The sequence below is a fragment of the Uranotaenia lowii genome, chromosome 3, assembly GCF_029784155.1.
Source record: "Uranotaenia lowii strain MFRU-FL chromosome 3, ASM2978415v1, whole genome shotgun sequence".
Taxonomy (NCBI): domain Eukaryota; kingdom Metazoa; phylum Arthropoda; class Insecta; order Diptera; family Culicidae; genus Uranotaenia; species Uranotaenia lowii.
In genome coordinates, this window is record NC_073693.1 from 258,197,263 (window position 1) to 258,220,815 (window position 23,553).

Here is a 23,553-nt window from a genome sequence, read left to right on the forward strand (position 1 = left end):
TGTTGAAAAGCTTTTTTGTGATTGATATTCCAGGGGCAGCAGATTTTTATGATAAACTTTTAATATGACCTGATAGTGTTAAAAAAATATTAATTCCTGTAATTTCTTAGGTGAAATAAGTGAAAACGCGCAATTAAGCTATGAAACATCTACAATTTAAGAATTTTATCTTCAAAATGGTCAGAAAGGATATCCCGAGTGTTGAATCTGAAGCTGATATTCAAAATTATTATAAAGGTCTTTGTAAATCAAGGTCTTTTGGTTGAACAGCATTCAGTGAAATTGAAGTACCAAGCATTAATTTATTCCGGAGAAAAACTTAGGATATAGCAATAAAAGTTGATTTAACAGACAAACAAGAACAAGTATTAAATTAATTTTAAAGTATTTTCACTGACGCATCTAAAAAGACCTATGTGTTTTCACTTGCCCCAATAAATGGGACAAATACATACTTCGATATTTCTTTTTGTCAACATAACTAATATTTTTTTTGAAAATATTACTTTTTCCAGAGCATATGAAAGTTGAACTGTGGTGATATTCGTTAGGATTTGACCGGTGTTTCATTTTTGAAAATTAAGATTTAAAGTAAAAAAGACACATAATTTTTATTAAGGTTTTGTTTATATGATAATTTCCAGGAAATAAAATGAACTCATGAAACCATCGTAGCCTGAACAGATTATTTATTTTCAATCTATTAAATTTAAAAAAAATCTGCTTATCAATTAAATGTTATTAAATCTTAAAAATATAACGTAATCCTAAATGAAATCACAGATCACCACCAACAATGTTCAGGAAATTTAGAAATCAGAACTGCTTGAATAAAAATCTTTAAAATAATGGGTGAATATATCTAAACATATGTTTTCCTCTTTTCAAAACCAATCGTTTCTTTGATTCATTGAGTTAAAGTTCAAAGGAATTAATTTGCATTTTTTGTTTGAATAAAAAAAAGGAATTAGCAATACACAAAATCACCAGATTTAATACCATGACAAGTGCTGTTGGGAAAACTTTAAGTTGAAATTTGTAAAGTCCGTAACTTAAGTATCAGGCGAAACTTTTTGGAAATGATTTGGCGAAAATATGGATTTTAATTCAAACTGCTTCGAAGCATGTGAATGGTGAATAATAAGCTGTTTGAAAATGGTTAGTAAAAAATCTTTCCTTATGTGTTCCATTTCTACAGCTATAAAAAATACACCATCCAAAGCTTATTGGGAGCTGAAAGCGCTGCGCTAGGCAAAATATTCGGCAAATACTCCAAAAATTGTCCCGATATTAAAAACAATATAACAAAACGAAATAAATCTACTGAATGGAATACAGCAAATGAAACATACATAGGTACATATCATCAACATACAGTTATTACAAAAATTACAGTTACAAAAATTGGATTTTATAAGACCCATTGAGTTTAAGTTCTTTGGTTTAATTTTGATAGAATTATGCGGGACGATTCGAGTAAAGGGAAAGAAGGGAAATGTAAAGAAAACTAGGAAAAATAGAAAATGGACGCCGAATTGAACATGGTAAGACGAAGTTTACCGGGTCTGCTAGTTCATTATGTAAAAATCGATCTCCCAAGTGAATGCTAAAGTAATTATTTTATAAAATGACATCTTCTTCATAGGAGTAAAGCGGGGCAAAATAGATCGCGTCCTTTCATCCTTTCACCTGTAAATAGACACTTAAAAAGTATTTAATACCTTACAGCTATGGAATTGCAATGGCATAGAATTTTATGTTAGTAAAACATATGAAGAAAAAAAAGCTCAATACTGGGCAAATAAGGTAAAATAACACTTCACTCAGATGACTCCGGTAAAATTCAGCGGTAGATTAAGAGTTTCTTTCAAACCGGCGCGGCTTTTTGTTTTTTTTTTTAGATTTTGGGTCTGAATTTTCCCATTGTGCATTGGACGGTTTATATGGAAGAGCCCCCTAAAAAGGGGGAGTCTCCAAATTGGATTTCATTAGAACTAGAAGTTCTTATAATAAGCTTCCTTTACAAATATCAGCCTCTTCGACCACATGGTGGCAGAGCCTTAAGAAGGTTTTTAAAATGTGCAACCATTGGGACATAAGGCTCGACATTAAATTTTCCTGTGCAACTATTGGGCACAGACAAGCTGTTTCAAACGATTTTTTAAATTTTTATGTCACTTTTTTCGAACACTTGAGCTTTCAACCAATTCTGCGTAAGTGCAATCGTCAAAAAAAAATCGAGTGAATTCGGTTAAAATGACTACAATACAGCCTAAAAACCAAAATCATGTGCTTACCTGTGCAACGATTGGCAAATCACCCTATACATGGAATGCTTGAATTAAATCTGAAAAATCCTCTCAAATTTTCTTCGCAATCTAGCAATTGATCTAGTCAGTAAAGTATAATTCTCTAAAAATCTATTTAAAAAATTAAGAGAAAGATTAAGCACATAAATTTCTTTTTGGTCTTAAACCAAATGATTCAGCTTGTTTAAATTAAATTCAATTTTTAGAGCTGACCGATAACTTGACATAATGATTTTTATAACACCCAATCAACCTTGGTAAAGGTTTATTTTGCATGATGACATGAAGCTAAAATCACGAAATATCATCTCATCAGAATCATCACGGCTGGTAGGCTCCGATACCAATCTACATCGTTCCGGAAAAATCACTTGCCTGCCCGCTGCAAACACAACAAACAGTAATTTGTTGATCAAGCAATTAAGAAGTGCTCGGAAATGTAAATAACATATTTTCGGGCTCTAGATTTATCTGGTTAGAATGGCACACCATCTCACCCCTCCTCGCTGAACTCGATTGCACCGGGAGGGGTGAAAGTTGAGAGGTCGATTATCTTCCGTGGGGTGACACACAGCCGGAAGCGCTCTTTTCTCGGAACATCGGCAGGAGTTGAAAAGAACATCGTTTCGTTAGAGTGATTTTTTTTTCCCTTCTCTTATTCCAACACTTTTCATGTTCGATTTTGAGGCAAAGTGAATTTGTGTGGCCACAACTTTCTACCCCATGTGATCTGTGGGTTTGGTTCATCTAGGGCTGACAGTGGGTATTAATCACGTCACGAAAAATGTTTTCAGATTAGAAAACTATATTCAAAACCATTGACTACTTACATATTTTGAAAAAGTCATTCAAATTTTATCTCTATGAGTTTATTTATCTTAGCAACTTAAAATCATTCAAGTAACAAGAATAACAATAAACAAGTAACAATTTTAGGCACAATTTTCTCGTATGTTTAGATAACGTGCCGCTATTACCCCTTTTCTGAACATGGATAAAACTGATCAGTGAGAAGGATCACCCTAAAGTTGAGGGCCTAAACAGCCTAAACATCCAGCCTGCCACGTGTGGTATCCCAAAAGCGAAACTGTTTGGTGGTTAAACTTTTTTTTCTGAACATGATTGCTGTGAACGAGGGTCACGTGTTCGATTTTCCGACTGCGATGACAATTGTCGAATGTCGTAGGGAAAAGGCAAAACAAAAAAGGTGTGGGTGCGATTTGTGGTGTAAATGTAAACATATTCCATCGCCTGTGCTTGTGTTCCGGGTACTTGTGCCCTAATTGCACCCTGAGAGAACGCCACTGATATGACAAGTGTTTGCCGACTAAAAATCCGAAGATGCAAGGCATACGTTTCAGGAATCAGGAATATTGGAAGGCATCCACGAAATGTCACCCACAGTTTGTTTGATGTGTCTTGCTGACTATTGATATTTTGATGGGTTAGCCGCCGTTTTTTATATCCGAAGTTAGCCAAACCAGCATTGAAACAGGAAACGGCCTTTGTCACAAGGAAATTTTTGGAAGTTGATGGTATTATAAAAAGCAAGATAAGATGGTTACAAGAAGTGAATTTTTCAGCACGAATCGTCAATTTTCGCAACGAGACTGAGTGCTCAAAAAATCGAGTTTTCAACGAGTTGCATTCAAAATATTATGCAAGTTCAAAAAAATCCCTAGAATATCCATAACCAAACTAACAAGTAGCCAATTTTAACAAATAACCTCAGGTAGTCGACCAAGTCATTGCTCTGAAATATTTATATATCAAAAACTTTCTGAAAGCATGGATCACTACAAATCTGGACGCATTAAAACGGGTCTATCTCGGAGCTATGTAAACGAAATAAAAATGTTTTGTACTTGAAATGTAGGGTTTTTATTGCACTTTAAAGGAAAAATAATAAAAAAATTATTCCGATGTTGTTTTGATGAATTTTCGAACTTTTGGTTGAGTATCACTCATTATAGTTTGAACACCCTATTCGCTGACCTCAGCGGCCATTTTGTTCCACAATCTTTTCATCTACAATCTTCATCTTCTGCTTGACAATTGCCCAAAATTTTTCGATAGAGCGGAATTGAGGGCAGTTGGGTGGGTTGATGTCCTTTTCGACAAAATCCACCCGTTGGCCCAATACCACTGTAGAACCTCCTAGCTGAAGTGGCAGCTTGCCAAATCTGGCGAAAACTTAACTAGTCCTTTGTGAGATCTAATGTACGAAAAAAAAAGTTTTTCAGGCATTCCTCCTTGTAAATTTCGGAGTCCATCCCAAGTAACCAAAAGTTCCATAAAACAGGTTCTTAAAAGCTTACTCAGCTTTGTTAAACGAATGAGTAGCATTCTACTCAGCCTCAAATTTAAGTTCTTATCGATACTTCTAAAGTCCATAATAGAAGCTGAGTAGAAGGCTATTCAGCCTCCACATGAGACCTAAAAAAATGATTTATGAAAAAAAGAAAAAATCCTTTTCTTGCTATGGTTTTGATGTTGCTTTGAATGTGAATGAGTTTCATACTTACTTTAAAAATTTTCATGCTTGGAGATTTGAACTTGAACCGGGGTGAAAACTGAACACGCTACCTCTGTACCATGGCCAATGCTTAGATTGCTGTTATTTTAAACATCAATATGAAATAAACTTAGAATTATCGACTTTTCAAAGCAGGCGATAATTAAAAATGTAAACATTCGTACTTGATCACCACAGGATGTTTCAACTTTTTCCAAAACAAACTAGGAGGAATTGAAATTGAACGTGAGTATTTTTATGTTTTAAGTTGTTTTTTTGTAATTAATTTTCTTTCTATCTGTTTTCTATTTTAGTTTAAAAAATAGAGAGCGTTTAATTCCTCATCAAGAGTTCTCCCAACCACGATAATGAAACTTTTCGGACCTTGTTCAACTATAAAAAAGGCATACAGAAATTTCGAACCCAGCGTATCCTATTACAGAATAAATTGCCGCTAGTTGCAAGAGGCTACCGTCGATACAAGCCGGTAATTACGTTGCTCCAGGTGCAAGAAGAAAAATCAAATTGTAAACGAAAAGATGTGTTTTTCGGTTAGTTAAATATGAATATTCTTTAAAATGCAAAACAATGTGAAAAATATATAAGATTTATGTCATTTTTCCATTTTGATTAAAATAGTTGATTTATTTGTGGGTTAAATTCGTTGTACTTGTAGAGACGAACCAGCTAAAGGCTGAATAATAAAGACAAAAAAATCGTTGCTCGTACATTCGAAGTTCTGATATTCTGTTATTCACACTTGTGAAAAATCTCAACGCTAACGTCTGTATTGAAATTCGATATAAGTTCCTCATGGAACCAAAAAGCTCGTAACAAGTTCTGTTTGGAACCAAAAAGTTCGTAAGAAGTTCTGCATTGAACCAACAAATTCGTAAGAAGTTCGTAACGAAGCACGACGAGCCTTATTGAATTCTGGATTTTTTAAGGTACTTGGAACGCACAAAAATGTTCTATGCTACTTGTTTAGACTTTTTATGTTCGGTCAGAAGTCCAAATAAAGCACCTATTTTCATTTCTCCTGAGTACCTTTTACTCAGCCAAATGTGAACTTCTAATGCACAAGATTAAGTATCTATGTGACTTGTGGTTACTTGGGCATGGTCTTGTTTTTCACAAAAACCGGAATTTTTCGTCCGCAGCTGCAAATACCTTGCCAGATCAAACACTTTCTTGCAAACTTATCAGCAAAAACGAATTTGAAGTTGCCGGGGACATCACCATGACCAGTGCAGTGCACCACTGCAGTGGCTTTACATAATTTTTGGCCAGAAAGCTGCCCAAAATCCATCTTCACGTACGTTTCGCCATCCATGAGGATGCATCCGTCGAACTTCGTTGGAATCTTCTTGTATAACTTGCGGGCACGTCCTTTGGCTACTAAATTCTGTTTCAATGTCCGGTTTGGTTGCTTACTGGTCCGATAGGATCGTATTCCTTCGCGTAGACGAATTCTGCTGACGGTGCACCGGTCGGCGTTGAATTTCTTGGCAATGTCATAGTCCGACTACCCTGTGTTTTCCTTGATCGTTCTCAACACCTTCAAATGCAGTTTCCGATCCTTAATTCCACTATGACGCTCGGTATGAACCTGCCGATCTATAGTACGCATCTCACGGAAACGTTTGAGAACGCTACACACGGTTGATTTAACCATTTTTAACGATTTCGCGATTTTTGAACCCGACCACGTCGGGTTTTTGACGTGGGTGTTCAAAATTTATTTTCATCTCGCGGCTTCCATCACGTGTAACTTTTTTGAAACAAAACGAATCGTAATGAAATTTTCAGCACTGGTAGAAGAAACATTCCTCTACAAAGTGCTGCCAAAACATTCCAGATCCGACAACTAGGAGCACTATGGTAAAATAAATACCCAAGTAACCAAAAGTCGCATAGATACTTAATCTTGTGCATTAAAAGTTCACATTTGGCTGAGTAAAAGGTCCTCGAGAGAATTGAATATAAGTGCTTGAATCGGACTTCTGAACGAACATGAAAAGTCTATAAAAGTAGCATAGAACAATTTTGTGCGTTCCAAGTACCTTTAATAATCCAGGATTCAATTTGGACTATCGTGCGTCGTTACGAACTTCTTACAAATTTTTGGTTCCATGAAGAACTTCTTACGAACTTTTCGGTTCGTTGCAGAACTTGTTACGAAACTTTTGGTTCCATGAGGAACTTCTAAAGAACTTCAATGCAAACGTATAAATTATATTTAAAAAAATAAAAGAGTGCCCGCTATCCGATGATGATTTTCGGTGCTGTGCCAAGGTGGAAGCTGGAAAATGATGTTCTGAATCCTCTGGATGGCTTTCTTTAAAAATAATTGAAATAATTTTATACACGTTGCGATTATAAAACACAATTTGTGAGAAATGTTGACCTTTTCCATCAGTAGATGATGCTGATGTTTGTAAAAAGAAATGTCTGTTGGAATTTTTATGCAAAATGTAAAGAGTTCGGTATCTTAATTCTTTATATCTACTATCTTTGCTTTCTTCTTGTCGCGTAGCAGCTACACCAAATCGGAACTGCATACATTATCGCTGATCGGAAAACCTGTTTGTACATAAATAAGCATCTTATTTCTCAAGCACAGTTTGGATTTCCTGTTGATGAGAGAATAAAGTGATTTAGTGTATTTATTACATTAAGATTAAATATACCAAGTAACATTTAAAGTTTTATAGCAGGATACTAGACAAAGTTTTGGTTTTATAAGGGGCCTGAGGAGTCTATTAAAACTATCGGTGTTACTTGGGATCTTCAATGTGATTAAAAAAAAAAGATTCCGATCAAGTGTGAGTGTGGGGAAATAAAATAAGTTTAGTTTTAGAAGCGTTAGGAGAAATTTTCAACATTTTCATGTTATTCAGAAAGGAATTTTAAATTTTGTTGCAATCTACTTCGTACCACCCGTAAATTTCGACCTTTAGCTGAAAGCAAAGTATCATCAGCAAATAATCTTCAACCTTTTCCTTCTGGTACATCAGGAAGATCAGAAGTAAAAATATTGTATAACATTGGCACAAGTATACTGCCCTGAGGGACACAAGCTCTAATAGGTGTCCTTTCAGAGCATGAATTTTGATAGCTTACTTGCTAAGTCCGGCTTGACTAGTAATTTTGAATAATTTTAGTAAGATATACAAGAAAATCAAATCGAGCTAATTTAGCTACTAACCCTTTGTGCCAAACACTGTCAAAAGCTTTTTCAATATCTAGAAGAGCAACACCAGTTGAATAAGCTTCAGATTTGCTAGCGTTAATCATATTAGTTACACTCAAAAGTTGATGTGTAGTAGAATGTCCGTGACGAAAACCAAATTGTTCATCAGGGAAAATAGAATTCTGATTAATGTGAATCATCATTCTATTCAAAATAACTCTCTCAAATAATTAACTTAAAGAAGGAAGCAAACTAATTGTTCGATAACTTGAAGGCTCTGACGCATTTTTTTCTGTTGTGGTATTCGACCAGATAGCTATTCGATGTCTAGGTGTAATTCCATTCTGGGAATTGAGTAAAATGAGAGTTTTTGGAATTCTCTTTGAAAACTAGGACGTTTTCCTAATGACCAAGAAGACTTTCAACAAGAAGAAGAAGGAACGTCAAATTATGTTTTCCAGTATCAGGATTTACTACCTTTGTAGCACGATAGTTTTTGCTAGCGGCGAAATGAAAATTGCTCTGAAGCAACTGAGTTTTATATCGGCGATTATGCCTTTTTTTTTTGCTGTTTCGTTTACGTTTTGGGTGGAGGATAGCTACCAGCCAAAACCTTGGAAAGTTAAAAAAAAAAACCTAAGAAATGTGTGAAAGAAAATTTAGAAGATTTTTATGTTAATTGTATAACCTATAGGATAGGATTCGAATTATTTTTGAACAATTTTGTATTGTAAAATACGGTCGAAAATGTTAAAAAATCGGATTTTTAAAAGTTAAGTTTTCAAATGAAAACTTTATTTAAAGGATGGAGGTGTTGTGGTATTCGGCCAGATAGCTATTCGATGTCTAGGTGTAATTCCATTCTGGGAATTAAGTAAAATGAGATCCTCGCTGGCGAGTCTCTGTGTTAAGCTCTCAATAAACGAATCGGTCTTCTAGATCTGACATCCGACCAAACCAGACGTGTGTCTCGTGTGTGTTATTTTTAAGAAGAAACAAGTTAAGTTACAAAATTACAATATTTCCCCGGTTACTTCATTTTCCAGGTTTCAAAATTGGTGTTACTTTGGCATTTTTCCATTTATGGAAAAATAAACCAAGTGAAAACATTTATTAAAGACTTTAACTAAAAAACTCAAAGTGCTTTCAGTCAACTTTTTAATAAGAATATAGGAATCCCATTTTCCCCCGGAGCTTTCGTATTTTTAATTTTTTTTGAAAATCAATTTAAGTTCATCAATATTTGTCTCACAAGAACTTTCAAACACAATTTGCTTAGAAAGAATATCATCAAATTCTAGGGAAATTTGAGCATCAATTGGACTTACAACGTTAAAATTAAAATCATGAGCAGACTCAAACTGTTGGGCTAATTTTTAGCTTTTTCTGCCTTAGTTAAAATAAGTTTATATCTTTATTTTTCAAAGTAGGAATTGGCTTCTGGGACTTTTTCAGAATTTTATTTAATTTCCAAAATGGCTTTGAGTAGGGTTTTATGTCCTCTACTGCTTTAGCAAAATTTTCGTTAGAAATAAAATTTAAAAGGCGTTTGATCTCTTTTTGAAGGTCGCAAGAAATAAATTTCAAATAAGGATCCCTAGTTCGTTGATATTGACGTCGACGAATGTTTTCCAATCGTATCAAAAAGACTGAATCTTCTATATCGAAAGAAGGAAGAAGTCTAAATTTGAGACGACTTTTGATGACAATAGCTACACCCCACCTTGTCGGTCAAGTCAATCATTTCGTAAAATTTTAAAGAAAGCATTGCTTTTCAAGTTATTATCTGGCTTTAAAAAAATTTCAGTGATGGCAGCAATATGTATATTTTGAGTTTTCAAAAATAAGAAGAATTCATCTTGGTTAGTCAGCAAAGATCTAGCGTTCCAATTCATGATATTTAAAAATCTATTTGGATCCATGAGGGAATCGTCAAGTCATAATAATTTTGTTGGAATAATTAAAAGAAGTTTGGAAAGCTTCAAACATTGAATTTGCTTGCAACATACGTTGCATCATTTCCGTTAAATTTTGATACAAAATTTTTAATTTTTTCTCGGTAATTTCACCCAAATCAACAAAATTTTTAGGATCAGAAAATGAAGAAGAAGAGAAGGTATTTAAATTTCGGGGATTTTTCTAAGCCTTCGCATGTACGTTGAAACTTGGTTTTTTTCCCATTAGTTATACCCGAAGCGGGCAAGTGTGTGACGCTGAATCAGCACAGGTAACATTAAAATCACTTCGAGCATAACCAAGACGTGATTCCAAGGTTGACGGAGGCTGACCGCGAACGGGCTGCCGGCCTGATGTGTGAAGACAAGAAGAAGGAAAGAGGAGAAGAAACTTTTCTGGCAACTTTGGGATTTTTTCAGCAATAATTTTTGCCCTAACGGGACAGTCTATGGAATTGGAGGAATGATTACTTGCGCAATTCGCAAACTTGAAAAAATCTGTTTGTGGTGAGTGTCGTGACAAAGAGCTTGACAACGACGACATTGAGTTATATTTTGAAGAACATTTGTAGAAAATTTTCGAAAAGGTTAAACATGACTCGACAATGAAACATAAGACGAGCCTTTTCAAGAATTTGCAAATTATTAACCTGATCCTTTTTAAAATGGATCAAATAAAGCTCAAAAGCAAAACCAACACTTCTGGTATTATTCGTGTTGGTTCTTTTCCTCATTTAAATCACTTGAGAAAACTGAAGAACTGGAGAAAACCCTAAAAAATAATTTAATTCGGTTGTGATTTCATCCGGTGTCTGATCGCCGGTGAGACTACGAAGTACAACTTTGAATGGATGATCACTTAAAAAATTGATGTTTTTTATTATTCAAATAATTTAAAAAATCATCATAAGATTCCGCCAATATACGAGCAGTTTCCCTTAGTCCGACCTGAAAAGAAATCTTCATATCTTTGACGGAAGTGACAATTTCTTTCCGAAAGGCATTGAAGATAGGAATCGTGACCGTAATTGGTGGAACCTTTTCATTTTTAAGGACATCGAATGAATTGGAAATTTGAACTTTTTTGGCCGATGTACCTGAATTAGATTGGGCAATCCGTTTTCTTCCGGCTTTCACACCGGTTTATAACCTCCCCATGCTGGAGATAAAAGAGAAAATATTAATAGAAGAAAATGAAAATAATTTAGCACTGTAAAGTGCTGATTGAAAAACAGGTAAGAAAATAAAATAAATAATATATAATGTTGCTGCAGGTACACAGCAACGATACAATGCTTCGACGTACATGTTGACGGATCAACACGTGGTGTTATTATTTCAGATTTCAGTTCAAGGCTATATATAATTCAAAATATTTTTAAAAAAATCAGTGATCATACCACTATTTTGCAAAACGTAAGAATGGGACTGATATCAAGTTATTGTATCTTATTTGAACAATGGAATCTGATTTCACCTTCTTGAAACAAAAAGTATGAACGTTTAGAAAAAAAAAGATCTACATATTGAAGAAACATAGGTGGAAACTACCTCCTTCCCTAAAATGATTTTTAAGCGATTATATCAACAGCCAAGTGTCACACTTCGCGCCATCAGCGCTGATGCGATGCCATTTAAGGGTGACATGGTTATAATAATGCGCGTATGGGAATCCTACCATCTGCAGCTGAAACCATCATCGTTAACTTGTTCAAAGTCATTGTAGTCCTGTAATGCTGTCATTTTATCCCCATATTATAATACAATACCGCACACCATTTACCGAAACATACCGGAAGCACATGTACGCATTCTGAACTTTTTTCCACTTATTTTTTTTTTCCTTTCTCTCAATCTAGCTGTTCAACACGAGCGTGCTCCTCGCAACTGTGGCCCACTTGCCACCCTCAACGGACTCAACTCCTCCGATTTCTACGCTTCCCGGCCGTTTTCGCTGGCACCTCAGACGAATCTGTTCTTTCCACTTCCGCTGCACATCACTGCCTCGTCAGCCTTCGCTCCAATGGATCCCGGAAGATTTGTACCGCCACCCTACGGAACGACGACAACCATGTTCGATCACTTTCCACCGACGGCATTCGGCACATCAATGATACCGCCTGGTCTAGGCACCCTAAAAGCGGAAAAATCCATCCCTGAATCCGTGTTCACCAAGATTACCGGTGATACCACTCCCCCGCATCCGCCTCCCGTTCATTCCATCAGCTCCATTCTGAACATAAGCGAAGCGGCCAAAGAAAACGAGGTCAGTAGCTCGGAGGAGAGCTCATCCTGTCAACCGACACCTTCAGGACTGTCCCATTATGGATCATCCTCATCCTCCAATTCCTCCTCCTCAACCACTTCTTCTTCATCCATCAGCTGCGGCGGGGTGGAGAAAACGGAAATGGAAATTCTTTTCGAAACCGCAGCAAAGCTGCTCTTCCTAGCAGTGAAATGGGCCAAATCGGTACCATCGTTTTTGCAGCTTCCCACAACGGATCAGAAAATCCTGCTCGAGGAATCGTGGGCGGAGCTATTCGTCATAACCGCGGCTCAGTGGGGCCTGCCGATTGATAATGGTAAGTAAGGCGGTGGCTAAAACACGAGTGTGTGTAACGCTATACACAGCAAAAAATTTCTAAAAGTATACGGAATCTAAAACACGAGTGATCTATTTTTTCACAAGTGTAATTAAAAAAAGATGTAATTTTCCCCTACTTTTGATGTAATTTTAGTCTTTTTTTCAAAAAGCGAATAAAAATAAATTGTTTTGGTATAATTTTACATTCCGTGATGTAAAAATAAAGCGGCCAATGAAATTTATATCACAAGCAGTGTAAAATTATATCTATTTGATTTAAAATTGACTGAAACTGTTTGTTTGTGCCATTTGCCTGTCGAGTCATTTTTCGGAAACCGCGAGTGTTTTCGTTCCAAGACGAAGCTCCATCATCTCTATGATAAAAGTGGTAAGTTTTTAAATTAGCAAACAAACGAATGATGTTATTGAAATTAATTAGTTTTTTCTCGATTACAGCGACGGCAGGATTTAAAGTGGCAGGGATCCGGAATTTGATTACCAGGAGAATAATTTGCGTGAACGATCCGAGGCATTTGTAAGCAAAAGCTATCCTGACCCGACAGTGACATATGGATCCGGACCATGACAGTCCGGAACGGAATTCCCCTTGGTCCCCCAGTGACGCTGACTGGTTGGAATATCAGCAGAATGCCCCAGTCTGGTGGTGCTCGTGATGGTGGGTGTACTTTGTTTTTCTTCACTATTGATGTTTTTTTTAAATAAATATTTAATAGTAGTAAACTAGTGTAATTTTTCTTTTCAAAAGGCTAATAATATTCCATAAAAATGCAAGTATCCCGAAAACAAATCTAAAATTTTACATCGCTGTGTATTTTTACACGACAATAAACTGTTCCCTTTCCGTGCATCGTTTTTGGTCTAAATTTACACGCCTCAGTGTAATGATGATGTAATTTTAGATTATAAACGATGTTCCGTTTTCGTGCATCGTTTTCAATCTAAAATTACACGAATTTTTCTTGCTGTGTACGAATCTCGTGTAAAGCCAAATTGCCAAATGTAGTGGAATTCAGCTTTTTACTGCTTTGCTGCATTGATGATAAAAGCTCATAGGGGCCGTTCAAATACACGTAACGCAATTTTCGGTTATTTTCGACACCTCAACCCCGTTACGTAACACATTTCTATCAAATTTTCTATTAAAAATTCACAAACCGTAAGAGCAAGTTTACTGGTGATGAGAAAAAGTGGTAGAAATTTTGACATTTTGAAAATTTTACAATGCAAAAATGTTTTCAAGATCTTTGGGCGTTGTATTTTTTTTACAGTACTGTTTCTATTTCAGCCGTATGTGATGGAAATATTGCTATTTTTGCATTACAGCATGCGAAACTACAACACGTGTTATTAAAAAAAACTTGAAGGCCACAGATCTTGAAAATGTTTTTGCATGGAAATATTTTCAAAATGTGCTGAAAGTGACAAAATTTCTACCACTTTTCCCAACACCAGTGAACTTGCTCTAACAAACTGCTATACCACCTCCCCCCCCCCTAAACGCGTTACGTAATATTTGAATGGTCCCATAAATGAAGAGCTTGAAAACCATGTGAAAAAACTTAAAAAAAAAGTACATCCCAAGTAACCAAAAGTCGCATAGGTACTTAATTTTGTGCATCAAAAGTTCAGATTTGGCTGGATAAAAGGTACTGAAAATGAAAATAAGTGCTTGTTTTGGGATTCTGAACGAACAAAAAAAGTCTAAACAAGTAGCATTGAACATTTTTGTGCGTTGCAAGTACCTTAAATAATCCAGGATCCATTTTGGCTTATCGTGCTTCGTTACGATCTTTTAACGAATTTTTTGGTTCCATACAGAACTTCTTACGAACTTTTTGGTTCCTTGCAGAACTTGATACGAACTTTTTGGTTCTATGAGGAACTTCTATAGAATTTCATTGCAAACGTTTGCGTTAAGATTTTGCCCAAGAGTGAATAACAAAATGTCAGTGCTACGAATATACGAACAACGAATTAATCTTTCAAATAAATCCACTGTTGTAATCAAAATGGATAGATGGCATAAATCTAACATATATTTCACTTTTATTTTGTTTTCACAATATTCATATCTAACCCAAGTAACCAAAAGTTCCATAAAACAGGCTCTTAGAAGCTTACTCAGCTTTGTTTAACGAATGAATAGCATTCTACTCAGCCTTAAATTTAAGTTCTTATCGATACTTTTAAAGTCCATAGTTGAAGCTGAGTAGAAGGCTACTCAGCCTCCACACGAGACCTCGAAAAATAAAAAAATAATGAAAAAAGAATCATATTTTTCCTTGCTTTGGATTGTTATACCTATTTATTCTAATTTAATGTTGCGCTTTAACTGTGAATGAGTTTTATACTTACTTGAAAAATTTGCATGCTTGAAGATTTGAACCTGAACCAACGAGGTGAGAACTGAACACGCTACCTCTGTACCATGGCCAATACTTACACACTTAGAAAAATCCACGTATATTTACTTGTAACAGCATGGGTAGAAGGGAATCGGGTATTTACATGTAATAAAACTGTTTATTTCATGTAAACATCCTTGACATAAGCAGTATTATCACATGAAAATTCGATGTCTTTCTACCCATGCTATTTCATGTAAATTTCCGTGCGGGTCCATTATTATTGTTTACAGTAGATTTACATGTACAACACCATTTTAAAAAATTCTGTGGGGATTAATTGTTCTGTTTTTAATGGAAAACACTGATGATAGTTTACTTAAAAACCTTTATTAAACTTAAAATACGCTTACGAAAACAAAATATTTAACCGCAAAACCCGGCCGATTCAAAATACACTATCACGGGCCTAATTTTTGTCTTCCCAGTAAATTCTCAAATCTTCTCTATCAATCATCTTTTTTTGGATAGCAAGCTCTAAACTTATGTTTCTTCCACGATCAAAAAAGTTCTGTGCATCCATGCGAACTGCTGTCATCAAGTTCTACAATACCGAGATGGGAGCGCAAGCAAACTCCCGATCAAATCAAATTGCCTGTTACGGCGACCCAATGCAGCAAGCAGCAATCGGAACACCATACAGCCGAAAACAACATTTTCGTTTCGCGGAAATCCGTACCAGCCAGTTTATTCCAGCCGAATTTTCTCAACGCACTTGATTCGTTTGTTCTTGGTCACACCTTGGAAGTTTAAACCACGATTCCCTCCAGTAACACGAAAATTTTAATCAAGGTTGTTTAAATGATTTCCACTTTTCCCGGATCGTCAAAGTCGTATCCTCTCCGAGTCCAATCATCCTCTTAAAGTGGAGCTGAGTCCCTCAGTTCGATTTCAAAGGGCGGTCTACAAGTAAGAAAAAAGAGTTCAGAAACACGAGTGTCGTGATAACACATTTTTTATCTTACCGGAGTTCCAATATCGCCACTGGTGTGTTCAGCGCTCAGTACTTCAGCCAGTAAATCGTCCGCATCTTGTTGCATCTGGGAAACAAAATTTAATTAGAAATTTATCATAATTTCACAGTTTTCAATTAGGTAGTTAACTTTGTACTTTAAGAGAAAAATTAATAAATTTTGAAAGCTAATACTGGAATTTAACTTCCAAAGACAATATCTTGTGAATCAAATTTATTGAACAAAAATATAAAATGTTATTCCATGAAATAATATATTTCAACTAAATTGAGGTCCTCTATAAATTATATTTATAGAGAACCTCAACTGAGTTGAAATTGAAACCATTCTATGCTGAAGGTAAGTAACTGATTCGTCTGTTCTGGATTGATTGAATAACCAACCCTAAGCGATCCCCTATCTCTTCGAAGGCCAGCATTTAACCATCAAGGTAACTACAACGTTATTTCCTTAGCATTAACTATAATTTTATATCGATGGGCTGACGTTAAATCAATAAAGAACAATATCATTACAATATCAATATTCGGATATAAAAAAAATGGAAAAACTTGAAAAAAAAAGGAATATAAAACTTTAAAACTGTTTTTAACGAAGTGTTTAGGAATCACATACCTACACATTGCACAAGATCACGGAAAATATTGAATCGTCACAGTTGGTCGTTTCTTTTCTCTGAAAATTATGCAAGCCTGATTAAAACGGCAATCTTACGAGTCATTAGATTCAATCCTGCCAGCTTACAATTGTCTAATTGTGATCAAATCTGAAAATAAAATCAAATATATAGAGATCATCAAACTTCAAACATTTTCATTTAAGCACATAATATTATAGAGAAAAATGCGACAATAAATACCTCTAGAATACCCACTAATTTCAGAATAATTTAAAATAAAATAATAAACAAAAAACTTAATATTAAATTAAATTTCATCTAAGACCTTAATTTCCTCCGAAAAAATGTAAACATCACTGAAAAATAGCAATATCCAAACTTAAGAAGTTGGACCCCCTAGAAACTTGTTAGATGAAAGTATGAAAGCAAAATATTTAGACAAGGTGAATTTTGAGAAGCCTCCACAATGTAGTTCTGATTTTGCGCAGAGATCAAAATAGTTTAAATTAAAAAAAATATATTAAAAATTTTTTTTTTAAATCATTTTTGATAAAAAAAAAATTATCAACCCCTGTTTGTTAAAATTCATTTGAAATGGATTGAGCAATATTCAAAAATGAGTTTGGAAACAAAAATGGAACACAGAGGTTTTTCGTGTCGATGATAAGCGCAGTGTATTAAAATTCAAAGGTGAGTCATTTCACTCACTATGCATATGTTGGTTAAAGGCTTTTTGTTCTGGAGATAGACAAGGTCATATAGAGGAAAACGGGAAAACCCAATTAAAAAGTTATATTGAAAATTTTGAAATGAGAATTATCATTAATTGAAATTTGTAATTTGTACTAAATAAATATTTTCAATTCAGTAAGAAATATTTTTTTCTTCTATAAATTTAGCGGCAAGTATTCCTCGCCATGCCGTGATGTAGGAAGTAGAATTGAAAATAATGCCTGGTCTTCCATTTTCATGTAGTTATGTGAATTGATATCATTCTAACCTGTTAAGAATGCCATGTAGAAGGACTAAATTAATGCACCATTTTTGTTCATATATTTCTAGTTTAGTCAAAGTTCTTAAATAATGAAGTTGTTTTAATAAAATTAGCAAGCATTTTACTGAATTCTTCATAAAAATCTTTGTATATGTCTGTGCTTTGTGCGCCACTGCCCTCAAATCCATTTCTTAAATTAATGAACATTTTCAAAAGATACAATTGTGACGTGATGTTATGTATGATTTTGCATTAAATGTTAATCAATTGTCGAATGAAATATTTAAAATTTGCTTTTAAATTTTTGTAATAGGAATCTTTTCCTAGCTTAAACTTGAAAATTTCTGAAAAAGTCACATTCTACAGTTTTAAAAATTTGTATTTTGGAATTGTTTAAAGTTTTCAAGTCAATATGTTATTATACTGAAATCAATTGTTCCACCACAAACACCACAGTTTAATACTGAATTCAATAGTCCCACCACCAATTTTTATTTCTTTGAAATTAATAATAAAAATGTACGAAAATTGGGAATCAAAGCTAATTTTCTATGTTATCTACTAAAAGTCTGTCCTCATACCCAGCGTCGCCTTATGCAAAGCCTGATATACGGTACCCTATGAAAAATATACTCTGTATAATTCTCTCGTAGCTTCACCAAGATCTACCAAGATAGAGTATAAAATAAGTGAAGCCGATGGCATAGTGAGTGCGATGCGATGCGAACCGGCGAATGCGATTGAATGCGGCGAACCACATTTCATGAAAATGTATGTAAATCGCTTAAACGTGACATACTCACCGCGGCGAAGCAGATGTCCGAATTTGTTCCGCCGCTCGAGTTCGCATTGGCTGCGTGGCTGCGTTCGTAAATTCGCATCGCATCACTCTCACAATGCCATCGGCTTTACCTATTCTATACTCTATCTTGGTGCCGACCAGAGAAAAGGCCTTTTTTGAGAGGAAATTTTTTGTTTGCAATTTTTATTTGACACCTTGCTCGATCATGGGCGAATGGGCGCACTCGCAGTCCCGGTATACGATTTCTCGTGTGTTAAACAGAGAGAGAAATAGCCTTCACTCCGATTAGCTGTCATTCTTATGGAAATCTGTGTAGGAGTAAAGAGCAGGCTTTATTCTTTTAGCAGGCCCAATCCCAATTTTGTTTTACCCATCATCCACAAAAAAGCATCTAATCTTTCTAAATTTTTAAGTTAAGTTTTGTTTTTACTATTTTGTGATTGAACGTTTAATTCAGAGTGCTTATAACTGTGGTTAATATTGATTAGTTATCTCTCAACGGAATTGCTTTTGGTGCAAAGGTAAGACCGGCAATATAATTTAACTCAAAAATAAAACAGTAATTAATGCAATTCCAGGTACTGATAAAAAATGAATTTAAAACGAACGATGAAGCCTTTCCACAGAAATAGATTGAAGGGATTTTGTCGAAGTATCACCAATGTATTCCAAATCGATGCTGAATATTTAAAATGTTGGAATGATCGGCTCGGTAATCGGTAAGCTATATTCTTCTATTTGTTCAACGTCAGTTCCTGGGTAGTTTCCGTTCAAATGATATTCCATGTTTGCATTTCGGGCTTCGGTTGTAAAGCCATGGAAGGTTTTTTTTTAAATCCTTAAATCGCATATTTTACTTTTGGTTTAAATATTCTACATTGTAAATTCAATGAATAAATTTAAATTGTGAGAGAAAATAAAGATTAGTTTGTTTTTTTTATTAAACTTACTACAACAAGATAATAGTTAATCTAACTCAATTTGAATTAATTTTAGGGCTAAACAGTAGGTATTTTGAAGAGAAAATACCTGTTTTACTTTGTATTAAATTTAAAACATTACTATCTCATTTGAAGCAGCACAAGCATAACAAAGTGTTCCTAATGAAATCTGAAAAACCGGCCTTCCAAATAAAAACTGAAAGTTGGAAATGCAATGTAATCATTGCATTTACATATAAGAAATGTAAATCAAGTATTTCAAGCCATTCAAATGAAAGGTCTATGATTTGCAATATACATCTAGGTCTCTAAACAATATGTTCTAAATACTTACTGTTTATCAATCTGGATATTTTGAAGAAATTTGTTTTCTGATGTTTTGCAGCATCATGATTACCACCACCGCGTCTCTTGTCTTCGCTAGAATGACGAATCCTTTATCCGTGACTGTCTAACTTGCTATTTTCAAATTTTGAAACTATAAATGACAAAAAGAAGAAATTAAATTTATTTCGAGCTAGGAAACACTTAAGTTATTACATTTATCTATTAAACTGCTGTTTGGTACAGGTTACTGTCATATATTCTAATTCTTTTTAGGAGTTTGTTTGAAAATTTTATGAGTTAGAATTAAGATCTTTCTGAAAATAACAATCAATGAAATTTTACTTTCTTCCTCTGAAAGCATAGGTTTCATTATGTGTATCTATTTTTATAGCTTTAAATACTGTGTAGGTGGAAAACTTTAACAACACTTTCCCAGACACGACATCTCATTTCAATCTTTCCCCTTACGTGTTAAATGCCTAACAAAACGAAATTTTCATGTAGAAAAACAGTTCCCCTTCTTCAGGCTACTTTTTTAATATTCTCAAGCTTTGAATCGCAGTTTCTGAAACAATTACTTGCTTTTGCCGGACTTCTGGCTGTCTTCGAATTTGAAAAGATCTAGAAACGAGCCTGTGGCCGGGTTCTTAAGGTCATTGACTGAAAATTTGTAGTCCTGCACGCCGTAGCGGGTCAGCGTCAGGTGGCTTTAGTTCAGCATCTTGACGGATGGCTTTGTCTTGGAGCGCTTTGGGATGAGGGCTTTGCTCATCCGGCTGGTTACCCGCCGTGAGTAACGTGAGATGCCGGTCACTAGGGCCTGATCGAATTAATTTGCCTGAGGTGCCTTTGTCGAACGTCTTGAGGATGATGGCTTTGCGGTCGGCGGACCGATCTTCGAGGACCAGCAATCGTTATGTGTTCACTATCGATCCCGATGGTCGACCGGAAAAAGCATGTTTGTATTTGGTAAGCTTTCGGTGACTTAAAACTAAAACACAATTCACTTTATTTTCATTTCTTCTCAACAAAGGTACCTGGAAGAAGTTTATTCGACCGAAAAAAAATAAAAATAATGCACAGATCATTTCAAATTCCCCGACACAAACTTTCTACGACTGAACTCGATAACAAATGGAAGCGTTATGCGCTGAAATATTTACTTGTAAATAAGTTTAAATGCAATGAAATGTAAAACTTCGTGCTCTTTAAAGTATGAATACCTTGATGAGCATATGACCAGTGCGAATTATGTTATTTTACTTGATTTTTCAAGAAACGCTTAGAAGGTGAAAACAAAATGTAAATTTGCGTGTGGTGTAACATTTCTACATTTTTTAGTCGTGTAGATTTACAATACACAATGAAACAGAATGTGAACGGAGATTTACATGAACTAGCTTTATAATTACATGAAAACAGCCGATTCCTTTCTACCCATGTTCTTACACGTAATGTCACATGGATTTTCAAGACTGTAAATATTCGTTTGTTTTTTTTACATGTCTTTTCAAGCGATCTTTGTTTTCGATTCGGAAAACTCAAAATTCCGTGCAACGTAACATTACATTTTTTTTTCTGTGTAGATTGCTGTTATTTTAAACATCAATATAAAAGAAACTTAGAATTATCGCTTTTTCAAAGCAGGCGATATTAAATAATGTAAACATTTGTATCTATTCACCAGAGGATGTATAAACTAGGAGGAATCGAAATTAAACGTGAGTAATTTTATTTTTTAATTGTTTTTTGATTAATTTTCTAACTATCTGTTTCCAATTTTAGTTTAAAAATGGAGGGCGCTTTTATGTGATTGCTCATCAAGGTTATTCCCAATCATGACAATCAAGATTTGCGGAACTGTTTCAAATATAGAAAAGGAATAGAGAAAGTTAGAGTCAAGTTCATCCTTTTGAAGAATATATTGCTAACAACTACGAAAAGCTACCGTCGATACTAGCCGGTAATAAATTTGCTCTAGGTGCTGGAGATTTTCCAGCCTCAGCTGTAATAATAACTTCGCAATGAAAATATAGAGGAAATCGGATTGTAATCGAGGAGATGTGTTTTTTTTTCAGTTTGTTAGATATGAATATTGTGAAAATAAAATAAAAGTGAAATATATGTTAGATTTATGCCATCTATCCATGTTGATTACAACAGTGGATTAATTTGAGAGTTTAATTCGTTGTTCGTATATTCGTAGCTCTGATATTTTGTTATTCAATCTTGGGCAAAATCTTAACGCTAACGTTTGCATTGAAGTTCTATAGAAGTTCCTCATGGAACCAAAAAGTTCGTATCAAGTTCTGCATGGAACCAAAAAGTTCGTAAGAAGTTCTGTATGGAACCAAAAAATTCGTTTAAAGTTCGTAACGAAGCACGATAAGCCAAATTGAATACTGGATTTTTTAAGGTACTTGCAAAGCACAAAAATATTCTATGCTACTTGTATAGACTTTTTATGTTCGTTCAGAATCCCAAAACAAGCACTTATTTTCATTTCTCTCGAGTACCTTTTATCCAGCCAAATGTGAACTTTTGATGCACAAAATTAAGTATCTATGCGACTTTTGGTTACTTGGGAACAAACTGAAAAAAACACATCTCCTTGTTTACAATCCGATTTCCTTTATTTATCCATTGCGAAGTTATTATTACAGCTGAAGCTGGAAAACCTCCAGCACCTAGAGCAAATTGATTACCGGCTAGTATCGACGGTAGCTTTTCGCAGCTGTTAGCAATATTCTTCAAAAGGATCAACTTGAATCTAACTTTCTCTATTCCTTATCTATATTTGAAACAGTTCCGCAAATCTTGATTGTCATGATTGGGAAAAACCTTGATGAGCAATCACATGAAAGCCCTCTCCATTTTTAAACTAAAATTGGAAACAGATAGTTAGAAAATTAATCAAAAAAAAAAAAACAAAAAAAAAATAAATTACTCACGTTTAATTTCGATTCCTCTTCTTCTTCTTCTTCTTTCTGTTCGGAGCTGCGGTGCTCCTATTGGAGGGCTAGTGTCTTGACTATATGCCCTACGGTTGTAAGCGTTTTTGCTGGTTTCAGAGATTCAATTTGGCTTCTTTTTCGAATTTGCAAAGTTCCTTGAAGTAGTTGATGTTTTTGGAGTTGAAAAACTCGACGAGGTTTTGAAATTTGTTGTTAAAGTTGAATGTTGATCGTAGTGTCTTGAGTTTTGGGCAGCGATTCCTCCTAGTTTGTTTTGGAAAAAAATTATACACCTTTGGTAAATAGATATGAATGTTTACATTTTTACAATATCGCCTGCTTTGAAAAAGCGTTAATAGGCGATGGAAGCGAAAAGTTATTCTTTCTCTCCTTAAGAAAAACCCGTAACATCTGTCAAAAGTTGGGTGAAATATTAGCTGCATCTCACTTGCACTAGTGGAAAACCATCACCCAAATTCGTCACCGCTTCCATCGCCTATTCTAAGTTTCTTGATGTTTAAAATAACAGCTATCTAAGTATTGGCCATGGTACAGAGGTAGCGTGTTCAGTTCTCACCTCGTTGGTTCAGGTTCAAATCTTCAAGCATGCAAGTTATTCAAGTAAGTATAAAACTCATTCACAGTCAAAGCAACATTAAATTAGAATAAATAGGTATAACAATCCAAAGCAAGGAAAAAGTATGATTCTTTTTTCATTAATTTTTATTTTTCGAGGTCTCGTGTGGAGGCTGAATAGCCTTCTACTCAGCTTCAACTATGGACTTTGAAAGTATCGTGAGCTGAGTAAGCTTCTAAGAGCCTGTTTTATGGAACTTTTGGTTACTTGGGATGTTCTTCACACGCGTATACCGTTGCATACTCGTGGGTTAAAATGACGTTATCTTTATTAGTAGGGGTTTAAGCTTACATGGCCGTTTGAGTGAATTGTTTCAACAATAA

At 34.9% G+C, this 23,553-nt stretch overlaps 1 protein-coding gene across 1 annotated transcript in view; it reads left to right on the forward strand.

Annotated features, from left to right (window-relative positions):
• The window catches only part of LOC129755025 (photoreceptor-specific nuclear receptor-like), a 54,128-nt gene that overhangs the window by 25,877 nt on the left and 4,698 nt on the right, over positions 1–23,553 (forward strand). The window contains exon 4 of the mRNA XM_055751324.1: positions 11,832–12,554. Coding sequence (XP_055607299.1) covers positions 11,832–12,554 — 723 coding nt within the window. The remainder of the gene's footprint in view (positions 1–11,831; positions 12,555–23,553) is intronic.